This window comes from Macaca nemestrina, chromosome 10 (assembly GCF_043159975.1).
Source record: "Macaca nemestrina isolate mMacNem1 chromosome 10, mMacNem.hap1, whole genome shotgun sequence".
In the NCBI taxonomy this organism is placed as follows: domain Eukaryota; kingdom Metazoa; phylum Chordata; class Mammalia; order Primates; family Cercopithecidae; genus Macaca; species Macaca nemestrina.
Window position 1 is genome coordinate 21,039,072 of NC_092134.1, and position 20,936 is coordinate 21,060,007.

At 45.1% G+C, this 20,936-nt stretch overlaps 1 protein-coding gene across 7 annotated transcripts in view; it reads left to right on the forward strand.

The window, feature by feature from the left end:
• LOC105493730 (HECT domain E3 ubiquitin protein ligase 4) overlaps positions 1-20,936 on the forward strand; it is a 226,418-nt gene that overhangs the window by 173,210 nt on the left and 32,272 nt on the right. For all 7 annotated transcript variants that reach the window (XM_071071035.1, XM_071071036.1, XM_071071040.1 and 4 more), the window contains 10 exons: positions 731-867; positions 1,365-1,491; positions 4,812-4,949; positions 6,638-6,774; positions 9,608-9,768; positions 15,682-15,863; positions 17,229-17,434; positions 17,712-17,842; positions 18,140-18,345; positions 20,268-20,447. In XM_071071035.1, coding sequence (XP_070927136.1) covers positions 731-867; positions 1,365-1,491; positions 4,812-4,949; positions 6,638-6,774; positions 9,608-9,768; positions 15,682-15,863; positions 17,229-17,434; positions 17,712-17,842; positions 18,140-18,345; positions 20,268-20,447 — 1,605 coding nt within the window. The remainder of the gene's footprint in view (positions 1-730; positions 868-1,364; positions 1,492-4,811; positions 4,950-6,637; positions 6,775-9,607; positions 9,769-15,681; positions 15,864-17,228; positions 17,435-17,711; positions 17,843-18,139; positions 18,346-20,267; positions 20,448-20,936) is intronic.

Sequence of the window (20,936 nt, forward strand, 5' to 3'; positions counted from 1 at the left end):
TGCACTCCAGCCTGGGCAACAAGAGTAAAACTCCATCTCAAAAAAAAAAAACCTTTTATAATTACTTGTAACAATTTTGTCATAAAATTAAACAGCTCACCAAAGTAAGGATGTCTGCAAGCCATATTTGGCCCTTGGGATACTGGTTTGCAAACTATTTTAAGATTCTGTTTAGGGCCAAGCACCATGGCTCACATCTATAATCCCAACACTGGGAGGTCAAGGAAGGAGGACAGCTTGAGTCCAGGAGATTGAGACCAACCTAGGCAGCACAGTGAGACCCTGTCTCTACAAAAAATTTTAAAACTAGCCTGGTGTGGTGGCACATACTTGTAGTCCCGGCCACTCAGGCTGTTGAGGTGGGAGGATCACTGGAGCCCAGGAGGTTTAGCTGCAGTGAGCTGTCTTTGCACCACTGCATGCCAGCCTAGGCAACAGAGTGAGCTTCTGTCTCAAAAAAAAAAAAAGGTCTGTTTAGTTCTATCCATAGTGAAGGACTTTCTAAATTTTCTCTGAATTGAATGAATTATACTCATAAAAACTATTTTAGGATTCAGGGTAATTATAGATAATTAGTTATTCCTAGACTCTGTGATTTAAAATTCCTCAGCATACTAGGAGTCTTCCTATCATGCAAATTAAGATAATCTGGTTTGTCTAAGGGTAAGAAGTTAAGGATTTTTCTAGCCTGCTCTTGTTTAGAATTCACTGTCCTTGTGCTCTGTTACAGAATATGATAGTGACACCTCCTGTCATTATAAAGTCGAGCTCAGCTATGAGAATTTCATCACCTCTGGCCCAGACCCTCACCCACCTCCCATTGCAGATGATGAGAGCGATGATGATGACGATGATGACATCCCGCAGGTAACAGACCCACGGCTTAGATCAGGACTCAGCAGCATTTGCTTAGCTCCCTGGTGACTAGGACAAGCCTCACGGAGTGATTTTGATGTGCGAGTGCAAAGCTGGTGTTGTTACTCTCAGTGACATCATCGTGCTTGAACAGTGAATGAACCTTAGAGTGTTCATTTTTCTAAACCTCTATCAATAGCGATATCCGTTGGGCCATTTTGCCCAGTTAAGATCCAGAAACTGGAGAAGTGAAGTGCTTTGCAATAGTTCAGAATCCTGTGACAATGCTTCTATGGCTTCTTTAGAGGGAAAGGAAGAGCTTGCCCTAGTCTTGCCGTTCCCTGCCCTGGCATCTGGGGATATGTCTAGTACAGGGGTCCATGCCTGATCTTTCTATTACTGGCATTTAAGTGGGGTGAAGACCTCAGGGTGAGGGCTGTAAGTTAGGGAAACAATGATACCTGCACCAGGTGTTCCTTCTGCATTCATGAGGTTCCTTCTCCTTCCAGGAGGACCACTACGCCCTGCTGGTGAAAGCATGGGAGACCAAGGTTTTTCCTACCATCCGAAGACGCTTCCGCAATGAAGCAGAGCGGAAATCGGGCCTGGACCAGATAAAGGGAGCCTTACAACTAGGTCTGGTACTTTTTGTTCTGCTAAGGAGGTTACTTCATGACTTGAAGTGAGGAGTTGCATGAAAATCAGAACGTAAATCAGGAGAGACTCATCTAATGTTGCACCAGACTTAACAATGTCTTTGATCTTACCTTTAGTGAACTCTGATCTTTTGTTTTCATTGCTGGACTTTGATTTGCTTGTCAATTTACCTGAATATTTTGGGTTGATGGGCTGCTGCAATGAAGCTGGAGTGGTTATAATAGGAAACTCGGTGGTCTGGTGGTTAACAGTCACATCTGAAGTCACACTATTTACCAGCTGTGTGGACTTAAGAAAATTACTTAACATCTCTGGGCTTTCCCCATCTTTAAAATGGAATTTGTGCTCTGCAAGGTTGATATGGCAGTCTCTCACTGTTCCCTGATTCTGCTTATTAAACAGTATTTTTGGCCGGCCCTGGTGGCTCACACCTGTAATTCCAGCACTTTGGGAGGCTGAGGTGGGTGGATCACCTGAAGTCAGGAGTTTGAGACCAGCCTGGCCAACATGGTGAAACCCCGTCTCTACTGAAAATAGAAAATTAGCTGGGTGTGGTGGCACACGCCTATAGTCCAAGCTACTCCGGTGGCTGAGGCAAGAGAATTGCTTGAACCCAGGAGGCAGAAGCGGCAGTGAGCCAAGACTGTGCTACTGCACTCCAGCCTGGGCAACATAGAACAAGACTCTGTCTCAATAAATAAATAAATAAATAAATAAATAAATAAATAAACAAATGGTATTTTCTTCTCATACCCACTGTTCCTTTTGAAAACATTGCAAAGATTATTGTTCCCTAATCTTCTAATATTAGGCCACAATTTCTTGTTTATTCTAACACTTATTTCCAAAAGCATCTGTCTCTAATCACAGCCCCCTTTTAAACTCTGCTCAGAAAATTGCCTTACTTTTTCCTTACAGTAAGACCAGTGAATAAAAGAATGGTAGATAGGTGGGATGGAATTAGGCCTTGTATTAAAAAAAAAAACAGGTTCTAGGCCGGGCACAGTGGCTCACGCCTGTAATCCCAATACTTTGGGATGCCGAGGCGGGCAGGTCACGAGGTCAGGAGATTGAGACCATCCTGGATAACGTGGTGAAACCCCGTCTCTACTAAAAATACAAAAAATTAGCCAGGAGTGTTGGTGGGCGCCGGTAGTCCCAGCTACTTGGGAGCCCAAGGCAGGAGAATGGCGTGAACCCAGGAGGCGGAGCTTGCAGTGAGTGGAGATTGTGCCACTGTACTCCAGCCTGGGCAACAGAGTGAGACTCTGTCTCAAAAAATAAATAAATAAAAATAAAAAGCAGATTCTATCAACACCCACTTTTTAAATTATTTTTTGGAGAGAGTCTTGCTCTATATTACCTGGGCTGGAGTGCAGTGGTGCGATCATAGCTCATTGCAGCCTCAAACTCTTGGGCTCAAGAGATCCTCCTGCTTCAGCTTCCCCAGTATCTGGGACTACAGGCACTCACTACCATGCCTGGCTAATTTTTTTATTTTTTGTAGAGACAGGGTGTTGCTATGTCCCTCAGGCTGGTCTTGAACTCCTGGCTTCAAACAGTCTTCCCACCTGAGCCTCCAAAGTGCTGGGATTACAGGTGTGAGCCACTGCCCCAGACCAACACCTGCCCTTTCACCCACAACGTCCTGGGTGCTATGGGGCCTAAGGCAACAACAGGATATGGAGGAATTGTGCCCATTTTGCTTTCCTCCCATAATGCTTTTCCTCCTAGGTCTTTGGACATTTATTTCCTTAGTTTATTAATCAATAGTAGCTGTTGCTATCAAACATAATCATATGTTCTTTCTCTGGGAAGAAAGAGCAATCTCAGTAAGTGGATAGAAGAAGCTCATATAGCCCTCTTTCTCTCCTAAACAAGCAACATGTGTTTATTGCAGTAAAAATCAAACAGTACAAAAATATATAAAGAAATAAACATGGCTCAGCACAGTGGCTCACACCTGTAATCTCAGCACTTTGGGAGGCCAAGGCAGGCGAATCACTTGAGGTCAGGAGTTTTGAGACCAGCCTAGGCAACATGGTAAACCCCCATCTCTACTAAAAATACCCATTTCTACTAAAAATACAAAAATATTAGCCAAGTGTAGTGGTGCGCGCCTGTAATCCCAACTACTTGAGAGGCTGAAGCATGAGAATCGCTTGAGCCTGGGAGATGGAAGTTGCAGTGGGCTGAGATTGCACCACTGCACTCCAGCCTGGGCAACACAGCAAGACTGTCTCAAAGGGAAAAAAAAAAGGAAAGAAAGAAAGAAAAGAAAAAGAAATGTTACCCTCACTTTCTTCTTCCTCTCTGTTTGTCCTGTAATTTGTTTTGAGTTAACGAAAATGAAATAACTGCAAAATAATGGACCATTTTTAGCCATTTTATACTGATGAACACTTCGGTTTTTTCCACTTTTTTGCTATCTACCAACAGTGCTACAGTGAGTATTCTTATACCTTTGCACACTAGTGCTTGTATTTCTTTCTTTCTTTTTTTTTTTTTTTCCGAGACAGAGTCTTACTGTGTCTCCCAGGCTGCAGTGCAATGACTCAATCTCAGCTCACTGCAACCTCCACCTCCCGGGTTCAAGCAGTTCTCCTGCCTTAGCCTCCCAAGTAGCTGGGATTACAGGCACCTGCCACCACACCCAGCTAATTTGTATTTTTAGTAGAGACGGGGTTTTGCTGGTCTTGAACTCCTGACCTCAGGTGATCTTCCCACCTCGGCCTCCCAAAGGATTACAGGCATGAACCACCACGCCTGGCCTTTTTTTTTTTTTTTTCTGAGATGGAGTCTTTCCCTGTCGCTCAGGCTGGAGTGCAGTGGCGCCAGCTTGGCTCACTGCAACCTCTGTCTCCCAGGTTCAAGCGATTCTCCTGCCTCAACCTCCCGAATAGCTGGGATTACAGGTGCCCACCACCATGCCTGGCTACTTTTTGTATTTTTAGTAGAGATGGAGTTTCACCATGTTGGCCAGGCTGGTCTTGAACTCCTGGCCTCAAGTGATCTACCTGCCTCAGCCTCCCCACGTGCTGGGATTACAGGTGTGAGCCACTGTGCCTGGCCTTAGTGCTTATATTTCTGTGGAAGAGATTTGAGACATTCCTAAAAGTACTGCATTTAGTATTCCAAACATGGTAGATACTGCATAATTTCCTTTGCCAAAGGATTACATACTCCCATAAACAGTGTTTGAAAGATTCCCTTATCATTTCACTCTGCATGTAACTTAGTGTCGTGGTTGATCTGTGTGAACTCTTTGGGGAGTTACCCAGTGCTGTTATATTTTTTAGGTATGGTGGATATTGCCCGACAGACGGTTGAATTTCTCTATGAAGAGAATGGTGGCATCCCAAGAGATCTTTATCTTCCCACCATTGAAGACATTAAAGACGAAGCAAACAAGTTCACAATTGATAAAGTTCGAAAAGGTTTTGCTTTCCTCCTTACTCCACCTATGAAATTTCCTTTGAAATGAGAGGTTGAATTTTCCTTAATGTGCACAAGCAGCTGGTAGCTCTCCTAGGGTGACTCTCCTTACTCTTTGAGCTGACCTCTTCCACACGCCCCATGTGAAGCCTTAGAGCAACCCTGGTGGAGCCTTTCCCGCTTCCCAGAATTCAGTAGCATTAGCTGAGTGGGGCAGGCAGCTGTACAAGAAGAGAGGTAGGGCCCAGGCTGAGGATTACAGATGGGCCTCTCAGGCTTAGTCCTGTATTCTGAGATGATAAACCACATGCACATGGCTAAACTGGGCTTTTTAGAATTTTAATAAAATGTATTCTCTTTGGTTAAAAATCTATTGCATATTTTAAAGAATTGAGGGAAATACAGAAAAGCACAAAAAAAGAGAATTGAAAACCACTATTTTTAGAGTTACCAGAAGACCTTCATAAAAATACCAGAACATCGTAGGCAAGGCAGGAGGAATATATATTTACTTTTCATCTCTCTTTTTTTGCGATGTAATTCACACATCATAAAATACCCTTTTAAAGTATACAATTTAGTGGTTTTAGTGTATTCACAAAGCTATGCAACCATCAAAACATTGCCTCTAATTCCAGAACATTTTCATCCCCACAAAAAGAAATCGTGTGCCCTCATCACTTCTCATTCCTCCCTCCCCTCTGGCCTCTGGGAACCACTAATCTACTGCTACTACTGATACTGCTATGAACATTTGTGTGTACATTTTTGTGTAGATATGTGTTTTCATTTCTCTCAGGTATATATGTGGGAGTAGAATTGCTGTATCACATGGTAACTTTATGTTTACCTTTTTGAAGAACAACCAAACTAGTTTCTAAAGTGATTACACCATTTTACATTCCCATCAGCAATGTACGAGGGCTCTAGTTTCCCCACATCCTTGCCAACACTTGTTATTAATTGTCTTTTTTATTTTGGCTATTTTAGTGGGCATGAGGTAGTACTTCATTGTGGCTTTGACTTGCGTTTCTCTAATGACTAATGATGTTGAACATCTTTTCATTTGTATCTTTCCATTTCTCTTTGGAGGAATGTTTATTCAAATTCTTTGCCCACTGGCCAAGGGCGGTGGCTCACACCTGTAATCCCAGCACTTTGGGAGGCCAAGGCAGGCGGATCACCTGAGGCCAGGAGTTCAAGACCAGCCTGGCCAACACGGTGAAACTCCATCTCTACTAAAAATATAGAAAATAGCCGGACCTGGTGGTGCACGCCTGTAATCCCAGCTACTCCGGAGGCTGAGGCAGGAGAATCACTTAAACCTGGGAGGCAGAGGTTGCAGTGAGCCATGATCACACCACTGCACTCCAACCTGGGCCACAGAGCAAGGCTCTGTCTCAAAAAACAAACAAAAAATTCTTTGCCCACTTTAAACTGGCTTATTTGTCTTTTTATTCTTGAATTGTAACAGCTTTTACAACGTTCTATTATATTACCTTCCCGACTGAGTTGTGTTCTTGCTTGGTTATAACAAAACTGAGGGTTCTGTTAAAGCCCGTAGAGCTATTTTATTTCATTTTATTTTATTATTTTATTTTTATCTGGAGAGCTATTTTAGATGCTAAATGTAAGAACCCAGATGCAGTGGTACTTTTTCCTGAAAAACTTCTCCCTCTACACTCCTCAGGTCTCACAGTAGTAACCCGCTCTCCAGACAGCAATAATGTAGCCAGCAGTGCTGTTGGAACTGCTCTGCCAAAATTTGCCATCCGAGGGATGCTGAAAACCTTTGGGCTTCATGGAGTCGTCTTAGATGTTGATTCAGTGAGTGAACAGCCATTCTGATTAATAAGCTATTTTATGTATACTGAGGCTGTCATGCCCAGATTCTCAAGTACCTTAAAAAGTGATTATACAGATAAGTTTCTCTTCAAATCAAGGACGAAGACACAAAGCAAAAATGCTCTAATGCCAATTGACTTGCCTGAGCTTGCCTCAGGGACTCAGATCAGGGCTGACAGTAGATAGTAGGCTGTCCAGTCTCAAAGCTGTCAGTGCCTTCAGACCACACCACCTCTACCATTATTTTCTGTCCGACACGTTCAGACTGTTCCTGCATTGTATCTACCTAAGTTCCCAGGGAAAAGTCCCCATTGTCCTTGATGAATGGTTGATCTGTCATTGTCATGATGGTCATAGAGACACAAATCAAAGAAATAGGCTGGGCATGGGGCTCATGCCTGTAATCCCAGCACTTTGGGAGGCCGAGAAGGGAGGATTACTTGAGCCCAGGAGTTCGAGACCAGCCTGGGCAACATGGTGAGACCCTGTCGCTGCAAAAAATTAGCCAGTCATGGTGGGCATATCTGTAGTCCCAGGTATGTGGGAGGCTAAGGTGGGAGGATTGTTTGAGTCTGGGAGGTCAAGGCTGCAGTGAGCTGTGATGGCGTCAGTGCTCTCTAGCCTGGGCAACAGAGTAAGTCCCTCTCTCCAAAGGGAAAAAAAAGTTGTGTCATTTTGATTACGTCATCTCACTGATTCTCTCAGCCTCAATTTCTGTATCTGTAAAATGAGTGTGTTAAACTGGATCAGTAGTTTCCTCCTCCATTTTGCAAAGCTCTCTCCTAGAACACAGCTAGGACTTTTAGGGGTGGGGGCAGAGAAGTAAGAGAGTGAGAGAGGACAAGGCCAGAGCTTTCTTTTGAAAAGAGACTCTGTTTGAAAGCCATGACTGTGATTCTGAGGTTGCATGCACATCCTTGTATTTGAGAAGCTTCCTATGCAGGAAAAACTGGTGAAATAATATACAGATCAAGCCTGAGAGTCTCTGATAAAATATTAATATTATCAATCACTGTATAGATATAAACTTTGGTATCTGTCTAGAGAGATACAGATGATATTAGATTCCATTAATGCTTTGAAATTTACCTTGAAAAAATGTACATCTTTAGGCCAGGTGCGGTGGCTCATGCCTGTAATCCCAGCACTTTGGGAGGCCGAGGCAGGTGGATCAATTGAGGTCAGGAGCTTGAGACCAGCCTAGCCAACATGACGAAACTCCATCTCTTCTGAAAATACAAAAATTAGCTGGGCATAGTGGCGCGAACCTGTAATCCTAGCTAGTTGGGAGGCCGCGGCAGGAGAATCGCTTGAACCCCAGGGGCAGAGGTTGCAGTGAGCCGAGATCATGCCATGGCACTCCAACCTGGGCAACAGAGCAAGACTCTGTCTCAAAAAAAAAAAAAAAATTACATCATCTGACTATTTTGTCAGAATGTAATTTAACTCATTAAATTTGTTTAGAGGGGCTATTGACTGGTGGTCACTGAGGTGAACTTTCAAATGGAAAATTCCATCAATAATACTGTTAATCTCCCACTGCCTTCTGATGCAAACTTCTGACTCTGATTATAAGAAAATACATTACTGACGATATTTTTGAGCAATCTAAATGTGTGAAAATAAAAGTTAGAAAAATAGAAATGTCCTTATAGTAATCATTCTGTTGTTTCTATGGTAATTTCTCTCCATTTTAATAATCCCTAAATGAAAATTGCATTGGTATTTGCATCCAAAATGCATATGTATGAGCTTACTTTTTATGTTCCTAGCAATAAAATAGAGAGATCAGACAGATTCCCTCCTTTTAAGATATTATTAACATAAAAACAATGAACATAAATTTTACCTAGCAACAGTGTGTGCTGGAAATATAGCACTATTCTCTTTAAATTGCTAACTTATGATTACATTGAAAATCTTTATTGTATCAATTAAAATTTTCCATCTGGTATGGAAAAACTAAAACACTCAGTACTAAGCAGATGTCTTTGAACTTAGACTAAATCAATAGCATGAAACTAGCATTTATTGCTATAGTCTGGTTATACATATGTATAAATATATAGATATATATATTAGTCTGGTTGTGTGTGTGTTTATGTATATATTATCTTATACTGTTTTTATTTTGATTGAAGTTTTTTTTTGTTTTTTTTTTTTAATAACTGGCTTTTGGCCTTTCTAGTATGTCGTTAATTCACATTTATATTTAAGAATTCATTTAAAATCTCTGTGATTCCTGGCTGGGCATGGTGGCTCACGCCTGTAATCCCAGCACTTTAGGAGGCCAAGGCAGGTGGATCACTTGAGGAAAGGAGTTTAAGACCAGCCTGGCCAACATGGTGAAACCCCGTCTCCACTAAAAATACAAAAATTAGCTGGTCACAGTGGTGGGTGCCTTTAGTCCCAGCTACTCGGGAGGCTGAGACAGGAAAATTTCTTGAACCTGGGAGGCGGAGACTGCAGTGTGCCAAGATGACGCCACTGCACTCCAGCCTGGATGACACAGTGAGACTCCATCTCAAAAAAAAAAATAAGATCTCTGATTTCTGATGTTTGTTATTTTGTTATTTTCTTAGAAAAGCATATAGCAAGTTTATATAATAATAAGACTACTTATGTGTTTCAACAATGTATTGTGAATTCTCTTTCATTTGTTTTGTCTATGAAATTGCAATTAGTTACAGATTATAATACCTAAAAGCCTGGACTAAAAATACACACACATACACACACACACACACACACACACACGTACACATGGAAAACAAAAGCAAACAGCACAAACAGACATTTTCTTTTCCTATTGTAGGTGAATGAATTGGTGCAGGTAGAAACATACCTCCGCAGTGAAGGTGTGCTGGTGCGATACTGGTATCCCATTGATATGTTGGAAAGGCCCCCAGCAGGCTACCGAAGGACTGCCACCAATGGGCTGGTCACACTGGACAATACCAACCTTCAAATTCACAGGTACAGTTGGGCCCTTCTTTCTACTGGGTCACAGAACTCCACCAACCTCACTCTACCACATGTACCATTTATCCTCAGCAAGAAAGTTTTTCCTTCAAAGCTAACGCTTAGAGAAGGCAGCTAATAAAGATAACAGCAAAATTGCAGGAGGTGTGAAGAAAAGTCGGGGGATCTAGGGGCCAGGCACGGTAGGTCAGGCCCGTAGTCCCAGCACTTTGGGAGGCCCAGGTGAGCAGATCACTTGAGGTCACAAGTTTGATACTAGCCCAGCCAACCTGGTGAAATAGCATCTCTACTAAAAATACAAAAATTAGCCGATCTTGGTGATGGGCACCTGTAATACCAGCTACTCTGGAGGCTAAGGCAGGAGAATCTATTGAACCCGGGAGACGGAGGTTGCAGTGAACTGAGATTGTGCCACTGCACTCCAACCTGGGTGACAAAGGGAGACTGTCTCAAAAAAAAAAAAAAAGTTGGGGGATCTAGAATCATCTGGCTTATGCAACATGCACGCTGCTGTGATTTGGAGGGACTACTGGATAGCTAGAGATTGACTGACTCATTGAACTTAAGACCACCCAAACGCTGCAATGCAGTCTTAAACGGAGACAGCAAGAGGTCTTGCCATCTAGACAGATAAGCGTATCTGGAGTTCCAGTGAGAGATGAGAACTGGAGATATACTCAACTTGGTTCAAAATTGTCAACATCGTAGAATTTGTGATGGCTAATGGATGAATAGCCATCACATTCCACAGATTGGAAGAGCGTCGTGGAGTAAGTTACAGAGAGTAAAGCAAGTCAAGAAAAGGTAAGAAGATGTCCAGATACAGTGTAAGCTCCTTTCCCTGTGAAGCTGATCAGGTATTGCTTGAGTGCTTTCTATGGGCCTAGCACCATGCAGGCTTCCAGAAGAGAAGAGAAGGTGTTCGAGGCATGTGCCTGCCCTCAGTGGGCTGAAACATAAAGATCTGGCAGAGCTCCCTCATAGTCACCATTACCAATTCCCCTGAGAATTATTCCTTTCCATCTTAAAATTTCTTGCAATAATTCAGAGAAAAATATAATAATAAATGGAGTTCTCTAATAAAAATTTCCAGAAACTATTTTTCATGCTGTTCATCCATTAGCCATCACAATTTCTCGTGATGTTGACAATTTTGAACCAAGTTGAGTGTATCACCAGCTCTCATCACTCACTGGAACTTCAGATATGTTTATCTATCTGGACGGCAAGACCTCTTGAGATAGACCATCTCCGCTTGAGATTGCATTGCAGCGTTTGGGTGATCTTAAGTTCAATGAGTCAGTCAAATTCACAAGACCAAAACAGGTCACACGTGACCTTCTTAGCTTTACTTAGCAAGATACAGGACAGGAAGTAGGCATACCACAGGCAACATCACGAATGTTTATTCAACAGGGGTCCTCACAGTCATCCCCATAGAAGTTCACGGGCTATTCCCTGACCCTACCTACTGACCCCACCTACCTACCCAAGTGTCAACTCCAGTGTGAAGGAGAAATGTCCCACGGCAGGGCTCCTGCAGCCGGTGACTGAACAGCCCCATGTCCTAATCCAAGCTGATAAATCTTGTGAACACTCCACAGGCATGACTTCCAGGGATTTCAGCAAGAGGCATGCCCAGTTACAGGCATCGCCATGCTCCAGAAGCCTCAAAGCTGTGGCTTCCCACCAAGAATGTTCTTCACAGTCCTCCCCATTTAGACACAGCTTGCCTGTGAGGGGTCACTAGTATCATAAGCAGTGCCTTGTGATGTTGCCGACATTCTTTGTCACGTTTTCAGAAGAACTGACTTTAAAACAGCTTAACCAAAGGCAGTTCTGAGGTAGACAAGGATACGGTTTTGTTGACCCTTAACTCACAAATAATCTCATAAGCCCCTAAAATTTAGTGTGTGAGGTGGAATCTGAATTTTTCCCCAAAATCTCCTCTACCACTGGCCTCCCCATATCTGGAAGGGGCGCCATGAGCCATCCTTTTTCCTCAGGAGAGCTGTCGGCAAGTGCCATTGACTGTTCCAAAATATGTCCCCATCTGCACATGTCTCCATTCCCACCTCCACCACAACAGCCCAGGCCTCGGCTCTCCTCTCCACAACAGCTGGAGCGATCTTTTAGACACAGAAATCAGTTCTCCCTCCTCTAATGCACACCTTCCCATCGAGTACATTCAAACCCTAACCTGCCTCACAAAACCCCACAGGAGCCTCTGAGCTTGGCAGCCCCTCATCTGTGGTGCTCACACAGCTAGTGTGCTTCTTCCTTAGGGATGGCCCGAGTTCCCCCTGACTGTCTCATTCTGTGATTCAGATCTCAGTGAATTCTCACCTCTTCAAAAAGCTCTGCCCTCACTGTCTGAGGTGACTGTCCTGGCGCTCTTTGTCAGGAAACTACAGTATTTTAATGCTTTCCCAGGACCTGACATTTTTACTGCTGTTATTTTGCTTGTTTGTTAAAGTTTGTTCTTGTGGGCTGGGTGCGGCAGCTCACACCTGTAATCCCAGCACTTTGGAAGGCCAAGGTGGGTGGATCACTTGAGGCCAGGAGTTCAAGACCAGCCTAGCCAACAGGTGAAACCCCAACTCTACTAAAAATACAAAAATTAGCCGGGTCTGTTGTCATGTGCTGATGGTCCCAGCTACTCAGGAGGCTGAGGCATGAGAATCACTTGATCCCAGGAGGCAGAGGTTGCTAGAGTCCCCAGTGCCTAAGCTAGGCCCTGACACACACTGTAGACCCAAAACAGATGCTGAAAAAGGTCCCCAAACATACACGCTTGAATATCAACATGGTATTATTAAGAAGACATACATGCTTGAATGTCAACATGGTAATTAAAAGCTTTTAAAGCTTTATTTAATAAGTCTTTTGGTCGTATTTTTTAGCAGACATCTTTGATAAATGAAACCTGTTGACTGCTGACTAGCAACTGAGAGAGAAGGCAAGAAAGTCCTTGTAGAGTTACAGTCAACTTACAAGTGTAGGACGTTTACTCGGTGTTACTGCTGTGGTCTTGGTATTGGAAGACATAGGAAACATGCCATGCAGATCTGTGTGATCATTCAGTGGTTGGATTTCTGGTCCCAGCACAGATTTTCATCAAGATTGTTTTCTGTGCTAAAGCGGTCACAGTGGTTTTAAAGAAGACTTTGGTGAGCTGGGCCTGGTGGCACACACCTATACTCCCAGCTATTTAAGTGGGAGGCTGAGGCGAGAGCATTGCTTGAGCCCGGGAGTTCAAGGCTGCAGTGAGCCGTGATTACCAGTGTCCTCCAATGTGGGCAACAGAGCAAGACCTTGTCTCAAACATTTTTTTAAATAAATAAATAAAGAGGATTTTGGAAAACAGAGGCTAGAGCAGCAGTGGCTTCAGAGGCATTAGCAGTGCACAGTGTCCAAACTGGGGCTGCAGGTCAGAAGCGAAGCAAGCTCATAGCCAGGCGCGGTGGCTCACACCTGTAATCTTAGCACTTTGGAAGGCCGAAGAAGGAAGATCATTTGAGCCCAGGAGTTCAAGACCAGTCTGGGCAACATAGAGAGACCCTGTCTCGGCTGGGCACAGTAGCTCACACCTGTAATTCCAGCACTTGGGGAGGCCGAGGTGGGCAGATCACTTGAGGTCAAGAGTTCGAGACCAGCCTAGCCAACATGGTAAGGCACCGTCTCTACTAAAAATTCAAATATCAGCCAGGCATGGTGGCACACGCCTGTAATCCCAGCTACTTGGGAGGCCGAGGTAGGAGAATCGCTTAAACCTGGGAGGCGGAGATTGCAGTGAGCCGAGGTCACACCACTGCACTCCAGCCTGAGTGACAGAGCAAGACCCCATCTCAAAAAAGGAGAGAGAGAGAGAGAGACCGTGTCTCTACAAAAATAAGAAAAAAATAGCTAGGAGCAGTGGTACATGTCTGTAGTCCCAGCTATTCAAGAGGCTAAAGCTGGAGGATCGCTTGAGTCTGGGAGGTCAAGGCTGCAGTGAGCTATGATCACGCCACTGCACTCCAGTCTGGGCAACAGGACCCGTCTCAAAAAAGCCCAAGAAAACAAAACAAGCAGTTCTGTCCCTGGTAACTTTGGCCTATAAAGTCTGAGGTGAAAGCCATGGGGAGAACCGTGGAGTTCTCAGCTTGCCCATTCAGTCCTTACCAGTTTTGCTGCCATTGTCCTAATGTGCTTTGTTAATGCAGTGAACACATGGGCTTCCAAGGAGGGAGGAGACAGGAGAAGTGTGTTTATTATTCATCCTGGCATGAGAACCACAGAGACTGGTGTTGATAAGGAAGAAACCACCTACGATATAGTTTCTTAGCTGCCTTCTTTTTGTTTATCTTCACTTCACACATACACTCATCAAGTGTTCCATGTGGGGTTGTTTCTTTAATTGCCATTACACCTAAATTTGAATTATGATATACCAACATTAAATTTAATTAGAGTCAGTAGGAATATCAAATGACCCCCGTGGGTTCAGAGTGAGTTTGGGGCCTAGGTTTTTGTTTTTTAGAAACAGTCTTGCTCTGTCACCCAGGCTGGAGTGCAGTGGCACAGTCATAGCCCACTGCAGCCTCCAACTACTGGGCTCAGCAGTCCTCCCACCTCAGCCTCCCAAGTAGCTGAGACTACAGGGCAATTTCTATTTTTTTGTAGAGAGGGAGTGTCACCATGTTACCCAGGCTGGTCTCAAACTCCTGAACTCAAGTGATCCTCCTGCCTTGGCCTCCCAAAGTGCTAGAATTACAAGTGTAAGCCATTGCACCTGGCCCCGTAAGATGTGCTTAGGCACTAATGAGCTGTTATTCAAGTTGAATGCCGATCACTTCACAGATTTATCACATTAAAAAAATGCCCACAATGGTATTTTTGTAATAGCTTTATTGAGATATAATTCACATACCATACAATTCACCCATTTAAAGTACACAAGTCAGTGGTTTTTATTATATTCACAAAGTCATCCAACCATTACCACAATCAATTTTAGAACATTTTTGTCACCCCAAAAGAAACCCCATACCCATAGCAGTTACTTCCCTTCCTCCTTTCCTACCATCTCCTGGCAACCACCAATCTATTTTCTATTTATCTGCATTTTCCTCTGGACAATTTACAGAAATGGAGTCCAATATGTGGCCCTTTGTATCTGGTGTCTTTCACTGAACATGATGTTTCAAGGTTTATTCCTGTTGTGGCATGTGTCAGTCTTTCATCTGTTTGATGGCTGAATAATACTCCATTGTATAGACTTACCATTGAGTTAATGGACACTTGAGTTCTTATCACTATTTGGCTATTATGAATAATGCTACTATGAACATACATGTGGGTTGGGCGCAGCGGCTCACGCCTATGGTTCCAGTGCTTTAGCAGGCCGAGGCGAGCGGATCACAAGATCAGGAGATCGAGACCGTCCTGGCTAACACAGTAGAACCCCATCTCTACCAAAGGTGCAAAAAATTAGCCGGGTGTGGTGGCGGGAGCCTGTTGTCCCAGCTACTCGGAGGCTGAGGCAGGAGAATGGCATGAACCTGGGAGACAGAGCTTACAGTGAGCCAAGATCGTGCCACTGCACTCCAGCCTGGGCGACAGAGTGAGACTCTGTCTCAAATTTTAAAAAAAAGCAAAAAACATACATGTACAAATTTTTGTGTGGACGTGTATTTTTATTTTTTTCCCCTACAGTACTTTTTTGAGCTGGGAAAAATCAAACTTAACAATATAACTCAATGTGACTTTTGTTTAAAACTCAAGTGACTCCCTTAGGGTTTGGAACATCAGGCTGGAAGAGAAGCCTGAGATGGGATCCTCTCCCTTCAGAACCTGCGGCCTGGTCCCAGTATGGGGGCCGGAGCATCAGGGCTTTGAGCATCTCACCTACCTTTTCCCTTGCAGGGAGCTGCTGCGCTGCGAGGCTGCGCTGGCCAGGCTGTACTGCCGCATGGCCCTGCTCAATATCTTCGCCCCCAAGTTGCCTCACTTGTTCACCCGCCTCTTCCACATCCCTGCCATCCGGGACATTACCCTGGAGCACCTGCAGCTGCTGTCCAATCAGCTCCTCGCGCCTCCCCTCCCAGGTAAAACTTGGCTTTGCTGCTGTCACTCTGGAACTCAGCACCAGGCGGGTGCTGTGCATAGTGTAGTCATTCCCCGCGTGAGGGCAAGAAGTGCCTCATTGTGCGCATAGGCTCATGTGAGAAATTGCACCCAGGAACTGGGATTCTCCTGGCAGGGCTTTCTCACTCTTTGAAAAATGTAATGGATTACTCTCTTGAGTCATTACTCTGTTAAGCATTCATCGAGTTTCCCAGAATAATTGTGGATCAAAGAAAATTAAGTATTATTTATGAAGCCAAGTCATTGTTGCCACAGACAGTGTATTTGACATTAGAAAGAAAGGGAATGTTCCTGTCATCAGCGTCCTCCAAAGCAGACCTATTTGGTTCATCATAAGTTCTGGTGAGGCTGTTCCAAAGGTCAGCCCTTGGCATGAGGGCTGTGTCTGCTACCCAGTGAATGCCAGGTGATGAGTCTGCCCTCAGCCCTGTCCAGGACTGAGGGGCCCTTTCTGTCTTCCCCTGGCATCTCAGCCTCTGACCTGCCCCCTTGATCTCCCAGCAACTAAGATGGAAACAAGAGGTCTTAGCTGGGCGTAGTGGTGGGTGCCTGTAGTCCCCAGCTACTCGGGAGGCTGAGGCAGGAGAATCACTTGAACCCAGGAAGCGGAGGTTGCAGTGAGCCGAGATTGTGCCACTGTACTCCAACGTGGCAACAGAGCAAGACACTCTCTCTCAAAAAAAAAAAGAGGTGAGGCAGGCAGGGGGCACCCCTCAAAGCTCACTTGCAGATAGCATTCTGAGCTCAGTCAGCATCCTGGGTAGCTGCCCTCCAGCTGACAACTGTGGGGTCCCACCCAGCCAGGGCATGTATGCCTTACATCTCTACTGGCCCATATGAGCACCTGGGGTCCACAGCCCACCCCAAGAACTTAGATGCCCTGAAACATACCTGGAAAGCATCAAGTGTGGTGGCAGAAGCTTTGCCATGATGATCTAACAAGCTTCTCTACCGGCTCTGCCCTGAGGTACCCTGCGAGGGCGGGCCAGGGTAGTCAGACAGATCAGGCTCTAGGAACCCCTGGATCCAAGCAGCCCCATTTGATATATTTCATAGACCTGGGCCTCTCTTTAGATTTTATTTTAGGAAACAGTTTCACAGCTGAAAAGAAAGCAAAAGTATGATGCCCATTGATCTCCTGGGTCCCCCTCCACCATCCTAAAGCAGAGGATCTGATTGCCGGCATCTGTTATCCAGGACATCATATCCAGGATAACCCTCCCATCTGGGGTTTCTGGATGGGTTATTCATTGTCTGTTACTTAGACTCTCGCAGCTACTGGCTGCTTTGATTCTTGTCAACTTCTGTTTCCTTTCCGTCCCCAGACGGCACCATCAGCTCCAGCTCGATCCTCCTGGCGCAGTCTTTACAGCATTGCATCCATTCCCAGAACTGCTCCGCCACGGACCTCTTTTACCAGGGCAACTCCCAGACAGTGAGAGAGTGGCTCAACGTGGCCATCACCCGGACCCTGCACCAGGGCGAGGAGAGCCTTTTAGAGCTGACGAAACAGATCTGCTCTTTCCTGCAGGTAGAAGTCTAAAGCTCATGTTCCTGCAGTGTGGTTACCGTTTTTTACTGGGAGTCTCACTGGCTTGCTGAAAATGACTCTCCTTTCCCCTCCAAGTCCCCATTCCTCTCAATTTCCTTTTCCTAGAAGCTCTTCTGCTTTATCTCATCTGTAGGTTGCTTCCTTCCAGAGGGCTATTTAGTCATTTGGCTGCTTTCCTGGGCCATGTGAGATGAGAAGATGAAATGCTGTCCCTATGTTTAGCCCGTGGCTTTCCTTATTCAATGTCTCTTTGCAGACAGCACCAGAGCAGTTCCCCTCCGAAGAGTTCCCAATTTCCGAATCCAAAGTCAACATGGACGTGAATTTCCCTGGGGCAGCTTTTGTTGTTGTGTCTTGTAAAGAAAGTCAATCTGGATTCCGCAAAGAGTAAGTTGCCTGTTCTCAAGAAGATGGTGATGGGGAGAGGAAAGCTAAATAAATTCTAGTGAAACTGGCCAAGGAAAAAAATTCAAATCACTTTGATTCTTTAATGCAAATGACTTACAGTTCTCTTCATATTTCTGTGTTTGGGGAATTAGTCTATAAAGAATGACCTTCTAAAGTATGGTGGAAATGACTTGGGCCCAGTTCTCATCTAATGTCCCCTGGTGAGAAGGCAATGCTGCCTGTCCCCATGTGCGTGGCTAGACCCTGTATTAACACCCACCCATCCCTCTTTCTCAGCTCCTCTCTGTACAAGGCGCCATGGGCACGGGTGCTTGTATACGGCCTCGGCCACAAAGTGAAGCGAAATGGCCAGCTGAACCTCATCGAGGCCGCCTGTTACCCACGGGACGCATCCCCGGCCAACACTGGGCTTGCACCTCCCCCCACCGCTGACCAGTACCCCTCTGTGGTCCTCTCCACAGACAGGGTCCACATCAAACTGGGTGAGTCTCCAGCAGCTTGTCGTGATGAGAACAGCTGGAGTCATTCTCCGCTTGCCTTCTTTGTGAAGCTATAATGAATTGTGTACCTTGCATTTTCCAATTCCTATTGATAAAGAATAGGACTTCTTGGGACTTCTTCTAGAAGAAACTGCTGTTTCTTTTAGAGGCAGTAAATTAAAAGACTTATCTTTCCTACCTAGGGAACGCCTGGCAGATGCTGTCCAGAGTACATTGGAGATTTCGTTTCTTTTCACAAGTGTGTGCTGAGATGTGTCTGTTTAGAATGATATAACCAGAGCAATCACAACCTTACAGCTGACTCAGGCTATGATAATCCCAGTTGCCATTCCTTGAGTTCTCATTAACCAAATTCTCAACATGGCTCACTGGGGCACTGGCCACTGTGAGCGTCTGCTCCTCATCTAACTGGAAGCTCGATTGCTCTCATCTCCTGGGCATTTTTTTGAAGCCTCCATGGTTTTAGAGTTAGATGAGGGCTCTGCCTCCACATGCCCTGAAGCTGTCACTGCCTGTCCTCTGTATGCACCAGGGCCCGCTGGCTCTGTGTCTGAGTATGCACAGAAAAGAAAGGAAATCCTTGTCACAGGCCTGCACTGCTCCTTCTTGGCATGCTTGACAGGAAAAGACTGACACGTGTTTGCCAGAGACAGAAAACATATATGAACTTTTAGCCAAAATAACAGGCCTGGGCTTCTCCACAGCCCCAGTCCTTAAGACACTGCATCTTAGGGAATGAAATGAAAGGACATTTCTTAAGTGATTTGGTCATTGCTAAACAACTTTATGGTCTTTTTTATTAGAGTCTGTTTTTCATAGTATTTTGCCTATACTAGCTATATTTTAAACTTTACATTTAAAACAGAGGATCTCTGTCATTCCACAATTATCACCATGTAAACATTCACCCCAGAGTACACAAGCTAATGTGGTTTGCTTCTGACTTGTCCAAAGCCCTCTGATGCCCTGGCTTCTGTCTGACTGGTGTTTATAGAGGGGCTTGGGGTGCAGTGCAGGATGTGAGGGGGATCAAGCCTTGGACCTTCTTCCTTTCACCGTAGACAGCTTTGGTCACACGTAGGCCACGGCAGTGACAAAAGGTGATAAGATAATCAAAACCCGGCCGGGCGCGGTGGCTCACGCCTGTAATCCCAGCACTTTGGGAGGCCGAGGCGGGCAGATCACAAGGTCAGGAGATCGAGACCACGGTGAAACCCCGTCTCTACTAAAAATACAAAAAATTAGCCGGGCGCGGTTGTGGGCGCCTGTGGTCCCGGCTACTCGGGAGGCTGAGGCAGGAGAATGGCGTGAACCCGGGAGGCGGAGCTTGCAGTGGGCCGGGATCGCGCCACTGCACTCCAGCCTGGGCGACAGAGCGAGACTCCGTCTCAAAAAAAAAAAAAAAAAAAAAAAAAAAAAAAAAAAAAAAAGATAATCAAAACCCAAGGTGCCAGTAGTCTTAAGTCTTGGGGACCCCTTGCTGGTCCACTGTATAAGCATAATGGTCTTAGTGGGATTGCAGCCATACCAAAGGACTGATTATTTCTTTACCAAGCTGGGAATATCCCAGTGAGGCATCTTTTAAAGTGTTACTTACTGTCCCCGTTCTAGTTGGTATCTAACTGAATGACAAGTGCGTGTCCTCTGTTCTCATCTCTGCCCTTTGTCGCATTTGCTGAATCCACCCCAGTAAGAGGACTCCCTGGAGGGATAGCCTCCATCTCCTCGTGTCCCTGCAGCCTGCTCTCCGGAGTGTCGGGAGTTATGTGTCCTCATCCTGGAGCAGATGAGTGGGTGGGCTCTCCAGCCCTGTTTCTGCGTGCACACCCGGCAGGATCTTTTGTGAGGCTTATTTGGGTCAGGTGCTGCCAATCACCTGCTTTCCTCCTGGGTGCTTCTTGCAGGGGTGTCTCCACCTCCTGGAGCGGTTCTGGTGTTACATTCCTTGCCCCTGGAGTTCCCACTGGCTATGGCCTTCGCAGAGCAGCTGCTGTCTTGGAAATCAGAGGACAGTGAAGGGAAGTCCGAAGATGAGCCTGACACCATTCCGACATCCGTCCTCCTGCAGGTGGTAGAGCTGCTAGGTGAGGCTGCCTTCCCTGGGGATCGGAATCTAGGGTGTGGGTGGAGCTGGCATGGTGCCTGAGGAAGGAGCTTGCCAGCTGGTGCAGGGAGTGGCCACAGGTAACCCAGGCAGCTGCAGCCTCCTTCAGATTGCTGTCGTTTGAAGTGGGCTTGGGGAATAGATCTTAAGGTACAACCTAGACTCCCAAATCCATGATTTGTCGGGTATTTTCATTATTTTGAGGAGTGGCAACTAACGAACGACAAAAATAAGATTAACTTTATCCACTTTACTTTAAAACAGAAGTATACGCCATTATTATAACTTTAGGGGTGAAGGGTGGTGTGGAAATGAACAATGTTGCAAAATCAAAGGTTATAACTGCATAGGTCCTCAAAGGGTCAAGAAGGTTGCAAAACTCATGGAATGATAAATGTAAAAGTTGTGCATTTTACCATATGCAAATTTACCTAAACAAGTTCTAAATAAATATTAAACTTTAATTAAT